Source organism: Carcharodon carcharias, chromosome 4 (assembly GCF_017639515.1).
Source record: "Carcharodon carcharias isolate sCarCar2 chromosome 4, sCarCar2.pri, whole genome shotgun sequence".
NCBI classification, from domain to species: Eukaryota; Metazoa; Chordata; class Chondrichthyes; order Lamniformes; family Lamnidae; genus Carcharodon; species Carcharodon carcharias.
The window spans coordinates 134,992,422-135,014,644 of NC_054470.1; the positions used below are offsets into that span (position 1 = coordinate 134,992,422).

Below are 22,223 nucleotides of genomic sequence, written 5' to 3' on the forward strand. Positions count from 1 at the left end.
CACCGGTTTGGCCTCAACTGCAGGACAGTGTTGAATTCTGAGCACTGCACTTAATGAAAGATGGTGAAGACTTTAGAGCGGATGCAGAAAAGATTTAAAAGACTGATTCCAGGGTTGAAGGATTTTGGTTATGTAGATAGTTTGGAGAAGCTGGGGTTATTTTTTGTTAGAGATGAAAAGATTGAGAGGAGCAAAAACAGAAAATGCTGGAAAAACTCAGCAGGTCCACAGTATCTGTGGAGAGAGAAACAGGGTAAACAGGGTTTCGAGTCCGTATGACCCTTCTTCAGAGCTTCTTGAGATTTGATGGAGACGCTCAAAATCATTAGCAGTAGGTAGAGAGTAACTTCCCAGTGGCGGAAAGATTTAGAACCACAGGGCACAAATTTAAGATGGTTGGCAAAAGAACCAACAGCAACATGAGCAAAAACTTTTTTACACAGCAAGTGCTCACAATCTGGAATGTACTGTCTGAAAAGGTGGTGGAGGCAAACTCAATCATAGCTTTCAAAGGGGAATTGGGGAAGCCACCTAAAGAGGGTAAATTTGCAGTACTGCGAGGAAAAGAGGGGGGGGTGTTGTGGGGAGAGTGGGACCAGCTAAATTGCTTTTTGCGAGAGCCAGCTTGAGCTGGATGGACTGAATGGCTATCATCTATGCTGTGTAACATTCTATGATTCATACATTAAAGCAGTGACTACAGTTCATAAAAGTACTTATTGGCTGTAAAGCATTTTGGGAAATCCTGAGGTTGTGAAAGCTGTCACTGTCTTTCCTGTAAACTAATTCAATCCTTTCAGTGAAGAAAATAAATGGTTACTAATCCAAAAATATGACATCCTATATTCCGCCTACAACGTGTAAATTGGTTGCCACTTTTGCTTAATTAACAGTGGCTACACTTAGGAAGTCACAAAATATTTCATAGCCAATTACATTTTAAAGAATGCAAGTTTTTTTTTATTTAAATGAGAATTTCTCCACTTTTTTGAATTCTAAATCAGGCATATTTTACTAAAGAAGTGATAAATTGCTGATTCTTTTGATTCAACCGATTTCAGGAGAAAGTGACCAGAGATAGATTCCTTGTTTGTGAGGATAAATGCTTCCCTTGTGGTTACTTGGCACTTTGAGCATTATGGCTGAGACTGGAGCTTTCCATCATTTCTTGTTTGAAAAGCTTATTAAAATAATACAGCTGCTTGGCAAGTAGCAAGCACAATGCTACACTAGTTATAAAATAGAGGAAAGCTTAAATTGGATAATTTTTGCACCTAAAGAGTTATTTATTTTTTTTCCAATTTACGTAACTCAATGATTGCTTGCTCTGAGTGGCTGTTCACAATTTTTTTTGAATTTGGAATCTTACATAAGGTCACTCACTTGTGTAGTTATTGCTATTAATGAAGGTTGAAACTTTTCAATTTCCTTACTGAATTTGTCTAAACTATGGTTACCAACTCTGCATATATTCCTGGACATTTCATAACATGACCTCCTGCCTCCAATCTCCCCATCACCACACAGTCACCATTGGTCACTTGCAGAGCACTGCCTTCCCACCCTAATTGGAAAATAATTACTCAGTGGAATGATGCTTGATTGCCAGTTGGACAGCCTTTTTGTACTATCTCCCATTACTCATATCATGGATGTTAAGTGGAAATGAAAAATTCATGCACACTTTTTTAATGTCCCTATGATTTTTCTCCAGGATTGTGTTTAGCAGTATCCTGGAGGGTTGACACCTACTCTGAACCGTTGTATTTCCTTTGCCTTCTCTTGGAATAATTTCTGTGCCAAAAAGATGTTATTTCATTTTGGGTTTGGTTTTGATTAATTAACTTATTTCCAAGGAAAGCAGATTCTCTGCAATGACTAAAGGCAATTTCCACAAATTAATGCTGTAGCATAATCCTGAAAAGATGTATTACAAAAGGAAGAATGCAACAAATTGGAAACCATACCTAATTATTGCTCAGTTGTGGGGGTTATTTTCAGCTGTGCTGCTAAGGCATTAACCTGGCTGATTGCAGTCTGCCTGAATTTCCACCAAGTAATTACCCAGGTGCTGAAGATAACACATTAATGAGCACAGGATACAATGTTGTGTTGAAAGGAGTGACATGTCGCCAAAACTTTTCATCTTGCACCCAATAGGACATGACAAGAATACCAAATTTCCAGCTTTCACAACAGTTTATACTACAGGAGAAAAGGGTGCTGATTGATTGGCAAGTTGATCCTGATTTGCAGAGGCGCTGTTATGAAGAAAGCAACAGGGAACTACAGGCTCCCCAAGTTGCCGAGTAATTCAAAAAAGGCTCAAGGCTTGAATATATTCCTTTTCTTTGCAGAGAACGGGACACTGTGTATGAAAATATGTCACATCTAGCAAGCATAAATGAGGTCCATTACAATCTCAACTAATATCTTAAATTGGTTGTTAGTGCAGCTATTAGAGTACTCAGCGCTATCCAATCGCGGAATCACATCTAACAGTAGACACTTTAGTTTTAGTTTTGCAAGCATGGTCTAGTTGAGTATGGTTTGTACTCTGCCTATTATGAACAACCGAAGGAACATGCTGTTTTATTCAATCAGCCAATCATTGGGGTGTTTGGCCTACATATCTGGCATTGCACCAGCACTGAACTTCATACACAACATTGCACAATTGTGTGGTAGGCAGAACATCTTTTTGTGTAATCCCTTTTCATAATTATTCCTTCGAGCCCAGGTATCATTCTGGTAAACTCACACTGCACTCCTTTGGAGGCCAGCGTAATTTTTTTTTATATTTGTTCATGGGATGTGAACATCACTGGCTTGATCAGCATTTATCGCCCATCCCTAATTGCCCTTGTTCAAAGAGCATTTAAGAGTCAACCACATTTCTGAGAGTCTGGAGTCACATGTAGGCCAGGTTTCCGTCCCCTAAAGGACATTAGTGAACCAGATGGGTTTTTACAATTATCAGCAATGGTTTCATGGTCATCATGAGACTTTAATTGCAGATTTTTATGGAATTCAAATTTCACCATCTGCTGTGGTGGGATTTGAACCCAGGTCCCCAGAGCATTATCCTGGGTCTCTGGAATACCAGTCCATTGAAAATATCACTATGCCACAGCCTCCCCCAAATATCCTTCCTAAGGTGTGATGCCTAGAACCAATCACAGTCACTTCAGGTGCGGTCTAACCAGGGCTGTGTATAGCTGAAGCATGATTTCTATTCCCTTGTATTCTAACCCTTTAAATATAAAGGATGTTAACTTTTTTTGATTATTTTCTGTGCCTGTAAGGCATTTTAATTATTTATGTGCCTGGATCTCAATGTTTCTTTGAATCTTTGTTTCCAGCTTTTCACCATTCAGAAAGCATCCTGTTCTATCCTTTTCAGATTGAAAGTAGATGACCTCACGTTTGCCTGCATTAAAATGTATTTGCCAATTTTACCCAGTCATTTAATCATTCAGCATTCCTTCGTAACTTTATGCTTACAAAACTGCCTATCTTTGTGGCGTCAGCAAGTTTGGAAATATGGCTTGCTGGTCCATCATCTTAAGTCATTAATAAATAGTGAATATTTGAGGCCCCTACACAGACTCTTGCAGGATGCCACTAGTCACATCCTTCCAATTAGTGTCTGCCGGTTATTTATTTGCTGCCACTCTGGTCAATTTGCTATCGAGGACAAATTATTGACCTGAATTCCATGAGCTTCAGCTTTACCTTGTGAGGGACTATACCAAATACTTCTGGAAGAGCACATTGGAGGCTAGGAATCCTGTGGCAAATAACTCACTTCCTGGCTTTCCAATATGTGTTCACCATCTACAAGACACAGGTTAGGACTGATGGAATACTCTCCACTTGCATGGATGAGTGCAACTGCAACAACATTGGAGAAGCTTGACACCATCCAGGTCAAAGCCTGCTTGAATGGCACCCGATCCACAAATATTCATTCCTTCCACCACTGATGCACAATGGCAGCCGTGTGTACCATCTACAAGATGCACTGCAACAACTCACCAAAGCTTCTTAGCACCTTCCAAACCCACGACTGCTGTCATCTGGAAGGACAAGGGCAGCAGACACATGGGAACACCACCACTTGGAAGTCCACTCACTGTCCTGACTTTGAAATAATATCACTGTTGCTGAGTCAAAATCCTTTTGCTCAATCCCTAACAGCACAATGGTTGTACCTATGCCACATGGACTTCAAAAAGGCAACTCACCACTACCACCTCGAGGACAATTGGGGATGGGCAGTAAATACAGGCCCAGCCAGCGATGCCGACATCGCATGGACAAATAGAAAAAATATATAAATAACATTCTTAGACATTTTCAAAAGAAACACAATGTCATTGGCCTTTATCTGTTAGCATTTGCACTTTAAGTGTATTCTATATTTATTTGAATTCCTGGGTGTGTCTCTTCATCTGCTTTCTTTGGTGTCTTTCCATTAAGTGTATACGCACGTTTTGGAAGAAAAAACAAGGAATGAATTTCTACACACTTAGCAAATTAACTTGCAAATGCCATGTGTCAGCCGATTCTGTCTTCTTGATTGCTTAATCGCCTCCTTGCTTCTTTGAATTTTTTCACGTTTTATGTCAATGTTTCTATTGTGTTACCTATACCCAAGTCCCAATCACACATCAAGAAGAAAAGTGGACCTAACATTGACTCCTGATTAACACAGCTTCCTGTCTGAGCAACACCATTTACTCTGATTCTGTTTGCTGTACACCAGTTTAAATTGTAACAGCATGGATGAAAATTTATTGTACCATCCACCTGCATTTTTCTAACAAGCCTCTTATGTGGCACCTTATTGAGCATCTTCTGAAAATCCATACATACTGCATCTACTGTAGTCCCATCATCTGTTCAGTCACTCACAACCAAAAAGACTCATTGGGCAGGATTTCCCAACATGCCCAAGTGTGAAATAGCACATGATGACATCAGGTGAGCGCCCCAATATCATCGCGCACTCGCATGATATTTCGGTCAGCACGCACGCACGAGAGTCAGCAGCATGCCTGCCAACAATTAAGAGGCTTATTAAGGCCATTAATCAATTAATGACCTGTGATTTTCACTGCCCGTCCAACATTGGCGAGCGGGCGAATTGGCCAGGTGGCCTTTGGATTTTTGAGGAAACCTCATCCACGGGTGGAATGAGGTTTCTGTAATTAAATTTTTTTTAAAAATTAGGGGGCAGAATTTTTCAAACCAAATGCTAAAGTGAGTGAATCTGCTCTGTGGACATTTTTTCTGGAATCTTAAAAACTTCATTCATTGGTTTAAAATACTTCAGCTCCCAGAGGCAGCTCTCTGCCTTCAGGGAGCTTTCATTGTGTGCTCCCCCACGCCTGTGCTGACTTCAGCGATCGCCCTCCTCCCATTTTGTGTATCTCCCGCCTCCACCCCAGCAGCACTGAGTTTCTCAGCATGCCTTTCATGCTGGCGGGCCGTTAATTGGCCAGCCAGCATGAAATCATGGTCGGGGGCCAATCGCGGGCAGCGGGCCATTTCCTGACTGCTTGCGGGCCTGTCCACTGCGCCCGCCCGATGACCTGAAAATCCTGCCATTAAATTTCTGACAGGTGACTTACCTTTAATAAATCTGTGATGGCTGGCTTTGATTAACCCACATATTTTTAATGCTCACTAATTTATCTTAAATTATGGATTATAAGAGTTTTCCCACAGCTAATGCTAGACCATTGTTGTCCATTTATCTTTTTGTTTTTTGCCACTGTGTTTTCTAGAAATTATTTTTTAAATAGTGACCTTTTCTCTAATGCTACTGTCCACCCCAAGTATACTATGAAAACTAATATGTTAATTACAAAAAAAATCAGCTTGCTCAAAACCCACCTCCCAGCAAAGGGGAAAACCATTCTACGGAATCAATATTCCAGTACAACCATTCCAATGACAAGTGGCCATTTTTATGTATCCATTTAATTGCTAACTAGGCAGCCAAACCTTGAGTGCTACAACTGAGTCTGATCTTGCCTTTATTTTAACACTTGCTTTCCAGTAAGAATTGCCGGATAGAACATAAGATTGGGGTCCTTGGGTGTATTTTTTCCTCTAATCAAGTAAAATAAGTTATCAATAAGATTTAGTACCAAATGTATACTTAATGACTGCACGGATTGTGAAGTAGTTCTCGCTAATCATCCAGGGAAACTGGCTTTGAAGTAAAAATATATTTATTGTAGCTGTCAGCATATGGTATGAATTGTAAAATTGCTGAAAAAACAGATGTCTAAGCTTTTCACCTTGTGCTCGTCAGGGCACTTTGCAAGAATACCAATATAAGAAAGCAACAATTTAGTGTACGTGAAAAGAGTGCTGATTGGTTGGCAAGTGAGCTCTGGTAGAGGCGTTGCCATGGAGAATGCACCAGTGATGGTGCATGACAGTTAACTGCCAAGCATTGTTTGAAATTTAAACCAGACAGCTTGACCTTGATTGGTCAAGGCATTGCTCTGAGGAATGAGTCAGTGAATGGCCATAATTTGTTTTGTTTAGTTGAAACAGGTGCAATGTGTGCACATGTTCTATGTCTGCAAAGAACAGGGCCCTGTGTATTAACATATGTAGCTTCCAGTACATGCAAATGCGCCACACTGAGTCCAACTTACAATCTTAAATTGGTTGTCAGTGTAACTCATAGCACGCTGAGGATTATTTAGCAAATGTTGTCCAATTACAGAATCACATCTAATGTTGGACACTGTTTTGAGTTTTGCAAGCACAGTCTAGGTAGTACGGTCTGTACCTTGCCTGTTGCGAACAGCGGCTGGTACAGGCTGTTTAATACAATCCACCAGTCTTAAGGATGTACGACCTACATACCTCACTGGCACTGAAATTCATATACGACATTACTCATTTGGGTGATAGGTAGAACGTCTTTTTGAGACACCATGCCCTTTCAGGGTGATCTGAGGTAGACTGGGCACTTTTCAGGGCTGAAAAGACAGCTTTAGGCCATTCATGAGTTTGTGTGATATACAGTGAGAAATAACCTGATCAGGGTAGTCATTATCCTGCAGGACGCCTTTGGTGCGCCCTATTTCAGCATTAAGCTTGCATAGTGGGCAAATGGCTTGGGCCCCATTTACAAAGTGCTGATAAGACCAATCTTATAGCGTGTGGAACTGTAAGAATCCCATATAATCAGTGAGAGTAGGCTTGCGGTACACAGTGGTAGAGAACCCCCTGGCAGATTTCTCAACTAGTACATCAAGGAAGAGGAGTTCATTTGACTGTTCCATTTGAAAGATGATTTTGAGCACAGGATGGAGCCCATTAAGACATGTAACAAAATTGTTACATGCAGCTGAGGATTTAACTATAGCAAACATCATGCACATATCGGAAATATGCGAGGGGTAGGAGGTTAGGTGCCATTGCATCGAAGAGACGTTTCTCACAGAATCCAACAAAGATATTTGCGAGATTTGGGCCTAGAGGGGATCCCGTGGGAACACCATCTATTTGGGCATTCATAGTGTTATTGAAGCTGAACTTAACTGCGCAAGATGCCGAGTTCGTAAGTTCAATGAATACTGATTCACACAATGGTGGCGGGTTTAGGTTATCGTGATATAGTGCTGCAATACAAATATCTATGGCTTGCTAAAGAGGAACATTGGTGAATAGGCTAGCACTGTCAAATGAGCACGTGGGCATAGCATTGCTATCGATATGCAAGTTCTGTATGGCCTTCACAAATATGAAGGAGTTCCTCGTCATGTGTGTGGAAAACTTGGTTAGAACTGGCTGTAACAATTCACCCAACCATTTGGACAATTCATATTTTGCAGAATCAGACATAAATAAGATGGGCCTTAAAAAGACATCAATTTTGTGTGTCTTGGGCAGCCTATACATACATGAATGTAGCAAACCATGAGAACAAACCCTATCATATATACCATAAGGTAACTCTTCACTCTTACACAAGCCCAGCAAGCATTCTTTTAGCTTATTTGTGAGCAGGCTGTCCGTACATGTTGAGCGTCAGGTCCAATGGATACGAACAGATACAAATTTGGACCTCCCTCACCCCTCGCATATTTCCAATATGTGGATGATACATTTGCTATGTTTATTTCCGCAGCTGCATGTAACAATTTCCTTACTTGTCTTTAATGGGCTCCATCCTGTGTCCAAATTAACCCATGAAATAGAACGGTCAAATGAACTCCCCTTCCTTGATGTACTAGTTGAGAAATCCGCCAGGGGGTTCTATACCACAGTCTACCACAAGTCTACCTTCATTGGTCAATATATATGTTGGGATTCTTACAGTTCTATACACTATAAGATTGGTCTTATCAGCAACCTGGTAAATGGGCCTGAGCATTTTGCTCACCATGTACCAGAAGCTACATATACTCAGGGTCCTGTTCTTTGCAGATAGAAAGAGCATGTACACACATTGCGCTTGTTTCAGCTAAACAAAATAAATGACAGCCATTCACTGACTCATTCCTCAGGGCAATGCCTTGACTAATCAGAGTCAAGTTTTCTGGTTTAAATTTCAAGCCATGCTTGACAGTTAACTGCCAGTCATCACCACTGGTGCATTCTCCATGGCAATGCCTCTACCAATCAGCACTTTAATCACCTACAGTATAAATTGTTGCTCTCCCCTGATATTGGTGTTCTTGCGAAGTGTCCTGATGAGCATGGCACATAGCTTAGACATGTCTCTTTTTTTCAACAATACTCAAGTCCTATACCACCCAACAACTAATTGTAAAATGTTATTAAATTCTTATGTGGGTTAAAAGTGTAGTAGCTGAGAAACTCTAGTTTTTGTAATTCTTAATCTCTTTGGATTAAATGAAATTGTCAGGATCAAATTGTAATATCTCTTGCCAATCTCCACATTATACTTTATTTTTTGTAAAAGCAAATGACCTTAAGTTAGAAGAGCTTAACAATACTGCCAATGGGCATAATTTTATCCTATGTCTTGAGTATTGCCTCTTTTTATAATTGGCAGTTTGTAGTATTTTGATAGTTTCTTCATATAGTGTTTCACACATCTGGTCCTATAATTTTGAGGGTGAAAAGGCAAGAGAATGAAAGACTGAAAAATCCCAGAGTGACAAGGGACTGAACTTCAATGAGACTCATTTTTGAATTCATCGTATTGCTTGGACCCCCAAAGAAGATGCCTTTCCCACCCCACCTTGCCAACACCAGCCCAGCCAGTGAAAGCTATGGGGCTACCTGCTTGGCATGGGCCTTTCCTTGCCACAAGTAAAATAGCAGCGGGGGTGGGATGGGGCACTAAGGGGTCCCAATCAGCCCAAGGACTGGTGGTCCGCCCAATGCCTCCACCGTTTTCCCCCCCACACCTCTAAAACAAAATTTAGAGAGGTGGGGACTGAGCAATAAGGTCAGGGACAAGCTGCACACTGCAATTTACAAGTCTCCTTCCTTCAGGGGGGCCTAAAACCGCCCTTGGTTTCTGATCCTTTGTTTACCAATAGAATCTTTAAAAAAAACTTTTCCCTTCAGGATTAAATGATGGAAAAGTTAAAAAATATAAAATAATTAATTCCTAAATGGTATGTATTTGTTGTTGCACCTTGAGCAGGACCAGTTGTTGTTGAGCTTTTTTCAGTGAAAAAGTTAAAGGTTTGTTAATTCTTAACTAAGGAACTTTTAAGGCATCCTCAGTAGTTTTATAATCACAAGGAAGAGGTTTTAAGACTAAACTCGTTAGAACTAGTATAACACCATAACTTGTTTTAATTTTCTTTTAAATTCCCTCAAAGTCTTGGCTTTATGTTGCACCATAGTACATCTGATAGCACTTCACCATTAAGTAAGCAGACATGGGAGATTTCATAAACAACAGTGCGATGAATGGCAGGTTGGCCAATCTTTGATCATTTTCATTGAGGGAAGGAAATAGCTGGAATGTATAGTGAGCTCCTATTCTTCAAATAGCTTAATAAAATCTGCCCGAGCCATTGGACAGATGCATGGGATTTTGCTTTAACCATAAAGCCTTTGGACTGCTCAGGCTGTCAGCTTAGGTTTATGTTCCTTTCTTGGAGTGGGACTTGATCTCATGACCTTCCTTTGCAGAAAGGGTGCTGCTAGCTGTATGAAACTGATAATTTTAATTTTTGATTTGCTATTATTTGGCTACCCAAAATCAATCGGGGTAATATTTTGGCATAGCCTTACTTTTATTTTGTTAGATACAGTTAATCTAGGATGACAGTTCCCATTGGTATAAAAGCTTGCTTTCTTATAGGTGGCTAATATAAACCCAAAAGACAACTCCTATACTGTGAAGGATTTTGTGTATAAGGAGGTTCAGCGGGACTGGCCTGGTTACTCGGAAGAGGATCGGCAATTGTTTGACAGAGTGGTTTCCAGGTAAATCGACTTCAATTTGTTCTAGTGGATTTATTTTTAAAAGAAAAATAAAGGCAAGCATTCTCGAATCTTTGCAACTGTGGAGCCAATGATTAGAGTTCTGAAAGATATTCAACAACAACAACTTATTTGTATAGCGCCTTTAATATAGTAGAACGTCCCTGGGCACTTCAGGAGCATTATAAAACAGAATATGATTTGAGCCACATAAGGAGATTTTAGATCAGATGACCAAAAGCTTGGTCAAAGAGGTATATTTTGGGGAATGTCTTAACGGAGGAAAGTAATGTAGGGAGACAGCGAGGTGTAGGGAGGAAATTCCAGAGCTTAGTGCCTAAGCAACTGGAGACACAGACACCAATGATGGAATGATTAAGATCATGGATGCTCAAGAATACAGAATTAGATGAGCGTGGATATCTCAGTTAAGGGGCTGGATGAGATTACGGAGATAGGAAGGGATGAGGCCATGGAGTGATTTGAAAGCACTAATGAGAATTTTAAAATCAAGATATTGCTTCACCCAAGCCAGTTTAAGTCAGCGAACACAAATGACGAGTGAACGGGCCTTGGTGCGAGTTAAGATGCAGGCAGTAGAGTTTTGGATGATCTCATGTTTATGGAGAAAAGGCTTTGAGATAAATAGTCTGCAGAATGTGAGGGACCATTTCCCAGTTTTAATAAGACAACACACAGCAAGCAAACCAAACGAGAGATCATTCAGGGCACCAGCACAATATGAGACTTGTTACCTTGATAGTCAACAATTCAGCTCTGCATCTTTATTGAGGGGGATGGAGAATTGTTTTTAATAGCACATGTTTACTGCTTCAGAAGTAGAATTTTTTGTCTCAAAAAGTATTTACTGCATTGTGGATCATATAGAATTCAACAATTTTATATTTACTTTGGAGTTGCAGTTAAAATTTCTTGATTTATGCTTAGTTCTGGTTTCAACCTGTTGACAGGAAGCATTTTTCTGTAATTGACTGCTATATATGTAATGAATCACTATTTCATTGAGATTCAATAATTTATTTTAATAGATCACTTATTATTATCATCCATATGAATCACTAACATATTCTAAGAGACCTCAAAGAAAACTGCTTCAGCTTCTTGAAGAATTGATGGGTGTTGTTGGAGTGATAAAGCCAAGCATGCAAAAGCAGCCAAAATCTCTTCCTACTTCTACACCCATCAAATGGCCCTAGTTCAGTGTATTATCCAAAATCTTCCAGTTAATGTTTTAAATATCAAAGCTAGAACACAATATTTGTAACAGCATGAATGTTGTGCAGAACATTTTAATAATTTGAAACAAATAATTCTTAGTTGATTACATATTAAGGTCTCCTCCATTGACAGTCCAGTTGTGCGATCAGTGACATGGATATATGTAGCCAGCTGTTGCCTTGGTGCATGAGAGCAACAATCTTTAGACAAACTGAGGTGGAGCTTTGTTTGCTGTGAAATACCTACTACTATCATTTATCTTGAACACAAAACAATTCCCTTAAAAGTATTGAAAATGTTAGTAGACAAAGGAAGTACAAAGGTGGTTAGCTCCTGTATCGCTTTGTTGTTTTCGTCAAACCTGTCACAGTGTCTCTCTACCAGGAAACAATCTTGAGCTGCTTTATCAATGACCTGCCCTCCATCAAAAGGTCAGAAGTGGAGATATTTGCAGATGATTGCACAATGTTCAGATATTCACGACAACTCAGATACTGAAGCAGTCTGTGCCCATATGCAGCAAGACCTGGACAACATTCAGGCTTGGACTGATAAGTGGCAAGTAACATTTGTGCCACACAAGTGCCAGACAATGACCATCTCCAACAAGAGAGAATCCAACCATCTCTCCCACCCATGCTGCCCCCTGCCCTCCCTGTTTGACATTCAATGGCATTATCATTGGTGAATCTCTCACTATCAACATCCTGATAGTTACCTTTGACTAGAAACTGAACTAGACTAGCCATATAAAAACTGTGGCTACAAGAACAGGTCAGACGCTGGGAATTCTGTGGAGCGTAACTCACCTCCTGACTCCCCAAAGCCTGTCCACCATCTACATAGCACAAGTCAGGAGTGTGATGGAATACTCTCCACTTGCCTGGATGAGTGCAGCTTCAATAGCACTCAAGAAGCTTGACACCATCCAAGACAAAGTGGTAGCAGTATGTATTATTTACAAGCTGCACTGCAGCAACTCACCAAGGCTCCTTCGACGGCACCTTCTAAACCCACAACCTCCACCACCTAGAAGGACGAGGAAAGCAGATGCATGAGAACACCACCACCACCTGCAAATTCCCCTCCAAGTTATGCACCATCCTAACTTGGAAATATAGCGCTGTTCCTTCACTGTCCCTGGGTCATATTCCTGGAACTTCCTAACAGCACTGTGGATATACCTACACAACATGGACTGCAGCGGTTCAAGAAGGCAGCTCACCATCACCACCTTGGGCAATTGGGGATGGGCAATAAATGCTGTCCTAGCCAGCAACGTCCACATCCTGTTAAACAATAAAGAAAATACCTTTTTTATAGGTGCTTGTTATAGTGGACTTTTGGGCTGACCAGGCACTGTGGGCACACTGATAGCTCTTGGTGGTTGGAGTTTGACAGTTGCCAATGAGGCACTGACTGAAGAACTGCCTTGATGGGGTCTTTGAGGCCTTCACTGTTAATTTTCTTGCGGTATTGCTTCTGTTGCCTCTGCTGTTTGGGGGCCTGGCTGATGCAAATGGTAAATTGGCTGAGGCATCAATTGGTCCAACAGTCATCAGTGTCACATTGGAGGCATTCCGAATGCAATGGAATGTAAAGCTGTGCAAGTTATTAGTACCAGAAGGATAAGCTTTATGTCAAATGGTACATATCTTAAATGGCTCTTGGTAGATTTGAACAAAACTCTTATTTTTTTTCTGAGCTGTAACTCAGCATCTGTAGAGAACCACAAGTTTATTATTTTTACCTCCCACTGAAAGTGGGAGGAGGTAATGTTTTTGACCCTATTAGTCTGTAAATAACATATCTCAAAAACTGATGGTCGAATTTCAACAAAATGTGGTACATAGGGTATGGCCGAAGGAAGAATCACTTAGTTTTTGGCACAGATGCAGATCTGGATCCTGGAATTTTTTAAAGGATCTGTTAACATGGAGAAATAGGGCAAATTTTTTTCCAGAATGTTGTGGCTTAAATGTTATTAATTGTTTGTTTTTGAATGTTGTGGATTTTCTCAGCTGCTGTAGTGGGATTTGTCAAAGCTATCAAAACATGAGCAGAGTTTTCAGAGCAGGTTGTTGAATGTGGATCGGCCTGAAGCCGCCTCAATGAGTTGGGAGCTTTTAATAAAAATTTATTTTTGTCAGCTTTGTAGTTAGTGTATCAGCTCGGCATGGGAAAGCTTCAAGGAAGAGCTATGTAATTGTAGTAATATTGAGTTAACAGTGTGGCAGAGGTATGTGCTCTCCTGAGTGCCCTCTTCACTTATTTTGGTAGATGTGGTCAATAACAAAGGATGCAGTTCACTTGCCATTTTTTAATTTGCTGATAGAATAGCTACTTTTCATATCAGAATTTGATCCTTGGTTCAGTGTTAGTATTCTCACCTCTAAACTAGAAAGTTGTGAGACAAGCTCCACTCAGTAACTTGAACACATAATCTAAGATTTCAGTGCAATACTGAGAGAATACTGCACTGTTGGAGGTGCTGTACTTCAGATGAGATGTTAAATAATATTAAACTTGTAATAATATTATAAGATAATATTATCTTGTCCATAAAAGACCTCTGGCATTATAGAAGAGCAGGGGACTTCTTACCATGTCTTTGCCTATTCTCACCACCCCCTCCAATTCTTGACCTCTTTGAAAGTTAGCTGAAATGTTTTAAAAACAAAATCTTTATATATTACCAAACTATTTTCCACAAGTTTTATAATGTCCAATGTGCATTTATTTTGTTCTTCAGCCAAAAGATTTGCCTTGGGAAAAAATGACTAAGCTTAATTTTAGTTAAAAGAAAAAGAACGGCTTAGCTGAAGAATATACAGTATGATTTTTTTATAGAACAGATTATGAATTATTTTTTAAAATATTCTGAACTGGTTAAAAGAGAGTTAATTTCACAACAGATATTAGGAAAAGAGCCTACTGGGTAGAGTGCTCAATTACAGTTTGGGAGAAGACAAGGCTTTGAAGTTAGAAATCTAAAATAAAAACAAAAGTGCTGGCGATACATACCAGCTCCATCAGAATCTGAAAAGTAAAAAGGCGAGTTAAGTTTTGAAAGCCGGTATAGAGCTTTCATCAGAACTCCTTAGTTAATGAAGAGAAGCAACAGGATCCATTTTTGTAGCGCAGTCTAAAAACTTGGGTTGTAAAATGTTAATGTGAAGCACTCAACACTACACCATCTCTATTCCCCATACCAATCCACACATCCTAATCTGTTCTACCTAAAATCTTCTGCACTTGCCCATTCGTGTGTGTACACTTAATAGAGCAGAATAGATGCTAATTGCAGCTATATTGTGATTGCTATTCTTGTTTCAGAATTTAATTTGCCTTGTAATGCAAATCAATATATGAAGTAAGTGAATACGTAAAGTCCAATTCAAGAGATGTTCTTGAAAGTGACAATATCTTCATTATCATGATTTACATTGCATGGTTCTACAAGGTGTATTAATTTCCAAGATCTAGTTATCCAGATAACCAAAATTTTCTACTGATTATTGTAAATTACTTTTGGATATCACCTTGTTGCTAATACATTGCCTGAACATTTCCCATGCTGGATGAGTTAAAATGAAACCTGAGGATTCTATTGATGTATTCACAATGTTTTGTGCAGTGTGACAAGAGCTAATATTAATTTGACTCTGTTAACATAAACTACTGCCAAATACAAGTGCAATGCTCATGCTGCCAGCCCCTTCTGCACAGATGGTGGCAACCCCCAAAGTAAGCTTTGGGATTTGCTTAGGCCAATGGCCAGAAAGACTTTGAAAATCAGATTTTCCTAGAAACCACTCTTGTCAAAGATAACTTGAAATTGCCGTTGGTTGTGCAAATCCAGCATGTAGAGAAATGGTAGCACTAGTGTGGGTCTTGCACAGTTTAAACGGTTTTTATTGCTTTGCTAATCACTTTTTAAGGTATTATATGCAAGAGTTTAATGTTTAAAGTCAAGTATGTCTACATGAATCAGCTTGTCGCGAAAATATTTTAAGACATCCTAACTTCTTTCCAAAACTGATAGTATAACAAAACTGTTTTCCTTTAAAGTCCTTATTCAATAAAATAGATGTATTGCATGAAGGCAGAGTATTTGAGGAATCTGAGTATTCAGATGTGCAATGGAATGTCAGTCGGCCTAATCTAGAAGTGAAAATTATGGTTTCACTTAATTTGAGTTACTTGTTGGAGGAAAATTGTCTATTAAAGAAAATAGAAGCTGTAGATGATGATCAGCATTAGCACAAAGAGTCCAGTTACTATACAAGTTCTCGTCCCTGACTATTATTTTACAGTGAAATGAAAGCTAGCAAAGATGAATTAGAACTCTAGTTCCACATTGCACTGCGTTCACTGGTTTCTGAATGGTCAGTAAATTTTAGCACAGTAAATGTAAATTCCTAAGACATGGACCAAACCGGACGGGAAACCATCTGGTTCTTTGCAGAGTGAGACCCAGGAGTTAAAATTTCTAGGTTTGTCTATGTGGGCCCCATCATTCTCTTTATCCCTCCACCCTACCACACCCTCAGACCTTCAGGAAAGTGCTAGCTGGCTTCCTGCAGAGGGATTACCACTACAGTCAGGCAAATGGTGAGAAGTGGATTTCAGAAATCCTCAATCAGGGTAGGAGAGGGAAGATTGGGCAAGTCGGAGCACTCCTGCTCCTCCTGGTCCAATGGAAGCACAAAAAACTATTAAGTAACCTTTCTGAACCTGGATCTGCTTGCCACCAGGTTGACCTGGCGAGAAGCCAAGACCTGCAGGGTTAAAATGTTCCCATAAGTTTTTAACAGTGATCCACTGGGTAGCTTGGAAATCTGTTAAAGTTTGCTTGGCAGTAGACTGCAGTAATGCTGCAAAAGTAACACCCCAAACAATGCAAGGTGGAAGCTGTTGAACATTAGTTAGCTTCAATGCAGCCAGCAGTCAAATTGCTGACATTAAAACAACTGGTAAAACAGTGGTATATATTTAAAACTGTTTTGCATTGAAACAAAGATGATAGGTTAGCTGAGATGGCCACCTGAAAACTTCCTCTGGAACATTTGTTTTATTTAGCAAATCCACTATTGTCTGATGTGCACTTTTGCTAGTTTCATGGATTTCAGACTGCATTACACATTTCATGTTATGAATATTGCAGTAATTTGTTTTCTGGCAGAAATAGAATTCTGACTGTACATGGATGTAATGAAAACAGTAGATTTAACTGCATGGATCTGAGATGGGAAGATGAGTCTGACTCTTTTTTTTGTGTTCTGAATCTTTGAAACAGAAAATTATCCCAGCTGCAGAATTCGAATAGCCATCAAGCAGACCCTGTTCCATCAAGCTCCCCTAAAGATAGAGGATCCACATCTCCACCAGAGGTAAATAAAATCAGTTGCCAAGTCTACAATTATTACAGATTGTACAAAGACTGTGCTCATAATCGGTAGACCCTAATTGTGCAGGTTTGTTTACCAATTTCTAATGCAAATTGTTTGTGGTTCTCCAATATAAAAAAACCACGTGAAGCATGATGTGCTGACAGGTTTTGAAATCTTCCACAGATAAAATCTTTAACATAGAATAAAATTTGTAGCTGTCTTTAGGCTTTCTAAGTAGGCCTTAAGTGCCTTCTGCTAGGGAGCAAGCCTCATTGCAATTACCTAACTGCTTTACAAAGAGATGAATTTTGAGGCCTTGCTGGGGTGCTGTAAGAGTAACGTTGAAAAATAACAGTTTTCAACTCTTTCTGCTTCTGCGAGACTATTTTCATTTTTTGACTTCCAACCTGTTGAACAACAAATATCTCTTGATAGATGAATAGTAAAAATTACTTTATGGAAAAAATAGGACACCTAAATCTTGTGCAATACTGCATAGCATTTAGATTGACATCACATGAGAGAAGTTTCTTTGGGTACCTTTATGATTCCATTATTTTATTCCATCTTGTGTGATGATGAGAATATTAGAGATATTGGGCCTATTTTTACTGGAGCGGAGAATGCTAAAAGGAGATTTAAGACACTTTCAAATTTTGATGGGAGCTTATAGGATTACTAAGGAAAAACTAAATTCTGAGAATCGTTAATGGAAAATTAACAACGTGAGGAGAGCGCTTTGACTCATAGAAACATAGAATTCTTTCAGAACAGGAAGAAGCCATTCAGCCTGTCATGACTGTGCTGGCTCTCTGCAAAAGCAACTCGACAACTGCAACTCCACATCCTTTCTCTGTCGACCTGCAACTTCTTTCTCTTTAGGTGCTTATCCAATTCCCTTTTGAAAGCCACAATTGAATCTGTCTCCACTGCACTCTCAAGCAGTACATTCCAGATCCTAGCCATTTGCTGTTTTTAAAAGAAAAAATTTTTCCTTGTGTCACTACTTGTTCTTTTGCCAATCACCCTAAATCAGTGTCCTCTGGTTCTCGACCTTTCCACCAACGGGAACTTTTACTCTCTCTCCTCTGCCTCAACTCCTCATGATTTTGCATGACTCTCTCAAATCTCCCCTCAACCTGCTCTCCTCTAAGAAGAATGACCATAGGTTTTCCAATTTATTCATGTCACTGAAGTCCCACATCTCTAAAACCATTTTCATAAAACCGTTTTCATAAGTCTTTCCTGCATCTTTTCTAAAGCTTTCAACATCCTTCCTAAAGTGCAGTGCCCAGAATTGAACACAATACGTCATTTAAGGTTGAACCAGTGTTTCATAAAGGTTCATCATCATCTCCTTCCTTTTGTACCCTCTGACCTGGATTTTTACTGAGTCAGGCCAACTTGGGAACCCTTTTTAAAAATGAAGGGTGACGCTGGATTCCTGCTTGTATTCCTGTTTCTGACAGTTCTGGCTATCGTACGATGAGGATGTGGGTAGCCCACCCAGATGCAGCACTCCCGACCTTGCAGGCTCCATTGTGGTTCACCACAACCACCACCAACCCACCCACCCACCACCACCACCCCCCACCCCCCAACACCTTAGAGGATTATAGGTCACTGTCCTGCAACAGTAAGATGACCGTTACATGTATCAGCATTGTGTAACTGTTGAGATGCATGAGGATACTCTTCCCATTTGGCAAAATGCTACTATGTATTCAAAACTGAAGAAAACACTGCTTGGGAACTCTAGTGTAATAATCTGAAGTTACTTAAATGTCCACAGCCCTTTAAATTATAAAAGAAAAACTGGTCTGCAACTTTCACTTAAAGCAAACAGACACTTGCTACTGAGGACTTCATTGAATGATAGACCGTATGGTGTAGCTTAGGAAAAAACAGAGCTATCTGTTTTTGCAGTTTTGATAGTCTTCGTTGTTTTCATTTGGAAGGGTTTGATTTGACATCTAGGGCCATTACAAATGCTTGGCTGAATTCTAAATGCTACAGGACTACCTATACATCAGGGGGCTGTGTAGACAGTTTGACGGTTTAAAAGGATTATCTGTCTTTGATGTGGTTTCTGAATAGATGTGTATTTTTTACAGTGGATTGACCATTTGAGCGAATGTAACTTTTTCTGAATGGTTTCTTTAAATGCGCTTTTTTTTTAGTATAACATTTGTTCAAGTGTGAGCTCTATTAGATTGTTGGAGTTTTTATTTTATGTCCATTTCCAAGACATAGTTGCTGAGGTCTGCCCATAATGGAGACTGGGTAAACAACTATGGATGACATATAGGTGGCATGTGGATGCTGTAGGAATGAGAGGTTTGAGGGCCTTCCATTCATCACAGCGACTAGGCCATTGTCTGAGTAAACAGAGGTGGACATTCTAACTTGCCAGCCTTGCCATCTGCTCATCTCCGTTGCCATCTTGGGCCTGCATTTGGAGGTGACAGGCCGAACCCCATCCTGCCTCTGTCTCTTTGGAAGGAAAATATGGTGGATTGGGACCTTTTTAAGGGAGAGAGGTTTGCAGGAACAGGAAGTTTACAGATTTAACCTTCCCGTTTCATCCACAAAAATTCAGTCCTATGCCTCAATTCATATAACCCAGTATCCAATATGCCTTTTTTAACCACTTTCTCAACATGCCAGCTTCAAGGATTTGTGCACATATATCCCCAGATGTCTCTGCTCCTGGACTCGCATTAGAATTGTACCCTTTTATTTTACATTCTTCCTACCAAAATGTAACCTTTCATACTTTTCTACATTAAATTTCATTTGCCGCATGTCTGACCATTCCGCCAGCTTATTTGTCGTCTTGAAGTGCATTACTATCCTCCTCATAGTTCACGGTACTTCCAAGTTTTGTCATTGGCAAATCTTGAAATTGTGCCCTGTAACCCCAAGTCTAGGTCATTAATATATATTAAGAAAAGCAGGTATTACCAAACTCTGGGGAATCCCCATTGTATAGCCTTCTACAGTCAGGAAAACAACTGTTTACCACTGCTGTTTCCTGTCATTCAACTTTAGCATGCTGCCACTTTCCCTTTTATTCCATGGGCTTCAAATTTGCTGCAAGCCTGTTGCGTGCCCCTTCATCAGATGCTGCAAAACACTGTTACCACATCATAAAATTCAATCAGGTTAGTTGAACATGATTAAAAAAATTCACCCTACCCTTCATTAGTTAAGCCACACTGTCCAAGTGACATGCTATCTAGGCTTTTCACCTTGCAGTTATCTGGACTCCTTGCAAGAATACTGCATGAGAAGAGGGTGTTGATTGGAGAATGCACCAGGGGGCATTTGACTGCTAAGCCTGTGTTCAGTTTCAAGCTACGCAGGCAACTCTGGCCAAGCCATTGCCATTGGAGATGAACCAGGGAATGGTAGTTCCCCAGGTTTTGCTTAGTCATCAACATCCCTTTGGCTGTTTACAACAGGCAAAGTACGGACCGTATCCAACCAGCCCATACTTGCAAAACTCAAAACATTGTGTCCAATATTAGATGTGATTGCACAATTGGACAACATTTGATTAACAATCCTGATTGGTTTTCAGTGTAATTCTTAGCACATTTTAAGATTATCAATCGGGCTTGCAGTGTGGCTCAATTACATGTGCTGGAAACTCTATGTATTCACACACAAGGCCCTGTCCTTTGCCGACAGAAAGACCATGCCCACAAATGCGCCTTTTTTCAACTAAAAGGCTTCGGGGACAGCCATTCCCTGGTTCATTCTTCATGACAATGGCTTGACCAATCAAAGTCAACCTGCCTGGTTTGAATTTGAAAAAAGCTTGAGTTAACTGTCCCTTGGTGCATTCTTCATGGCAATGCCTCTACCATTCAGAGTCCACTTGGCAACCAATAAGCACTCTCTTCTCATGCAGTATAAACTGTTATTCCCTTTATTGTGGGTATTCATGCGAAGTGTCCTGATGAGCACAAGACTAAAAGCTTCAACAGCATGTATCTCTTTTTCAGCAATACTCAAATTCTGTACTGTCACATGACTATTTGTCCAAGTCACTTTTACTTTGGTCCAGTGTTATGACACAGCAGTTGGTAAAGGCTGAGTTGTTTAAATCCCAGAGAGACACTTGAACAATTGTCATAATCTATATTTTCAATTGGTAAGTTTGAGATGCAACTCTGAATTCAGGAATAAAACCACCAAGTATCAAGAGGTTTTTTAAATAAAACTAAATTAAACATTAATTAATTTAACAAATTTAAACACATCACATGTCTACAAATTACTACCATAATAACTGTTAAACAAATCCCCAAATGAATCACTCCCAGGCAAATCTTCACCAAAGCAACAATAACTCATAGACTTTAAACAGACACCAGGCAAAGCACATTTTACCTTACAAATTCAAAATGAAGTTCCTTTCAATTTGTTTCATTTGTAGACACTGCCGAAGGTTTACAGGCTGGTTAGATCATAAATGCCTCTGACTTTCACACACGACTCCTTTCAGTTTATACCTAGCTTCCCCTTTTGAATGTAAATTTTCCACTGTATTACTAGGTTTTTAATTTTACCTCTCCTAACAATAATCTTTTCATTCCACCAATTTTATTGGTAACATAAACACATTGTGTGATGTCTCCCAGCTAGGTGTAAGATTTTAAGCATTCTTTTGAATGGTTTATTCAACAAATGCAAATTGCACTTTACCTTCCACTCCTTACATGTATCTAATTAATATCTTAAACTGTTATATATCAAAGCACCCAGACTAGCTGGCTTTAATCTAATTAAGAGACACACAGACACAGACCCTACTACAATTCTAATTTAAAAATAATTTCCAATAACATTATAGACATTAGTCTCTTCATGACATCAGGATTATCATTTCCAAAAGGGTTCCCACCACAGAGGTTAAACTAACTGCTTCGTAGTTGCTATCCTTACACCCTTTTTGGAACAACATATTTGCAATTCCCCAATCCTCTGGCACCATCCTCCATATCTAAGGAGGATTGGAATGTTATGACCAGTACCTCCAACCTTTCCATCCTTGCTTCCCTTAGCATCCCATCTGTTCCTGAAGAAATATTAAATTTAAGTGCAGTCATGCTTTCTACAGTCAAATGCCCTTTATTCGTA

At 39.7% G+C, this 22,223-nt stretch overlaps 1 protein-coding gene across 2 annotated transcripts in view; it reads left to right on the forward strand.

Annotated features, from left to right (window-relative positions):
• ell2 (elongation factor for RNA polymerase II 2) overlaps positions 1-22,223 on the forward strand; it is a 170,388-nt gene that overhangs the window by 102,737 nt on the left and 45,428 nt on the right. For both annotated transcript variants that reach the window (XM_041186087.1, XM_041186088.1), the window contains exons 6-7: positions 10,322-10,446; positions 16,982-17,075. In XM_041186087.1, coding sequence (XP_041042021.1) covers positions 10,322-10,446; positions 16,982-17,075 — 219 coding nt within the window. The remainder of the gene's footprint in view (positions 1-10,321; positions 10,447-16,981; positions 17,076-22,223) is intronic.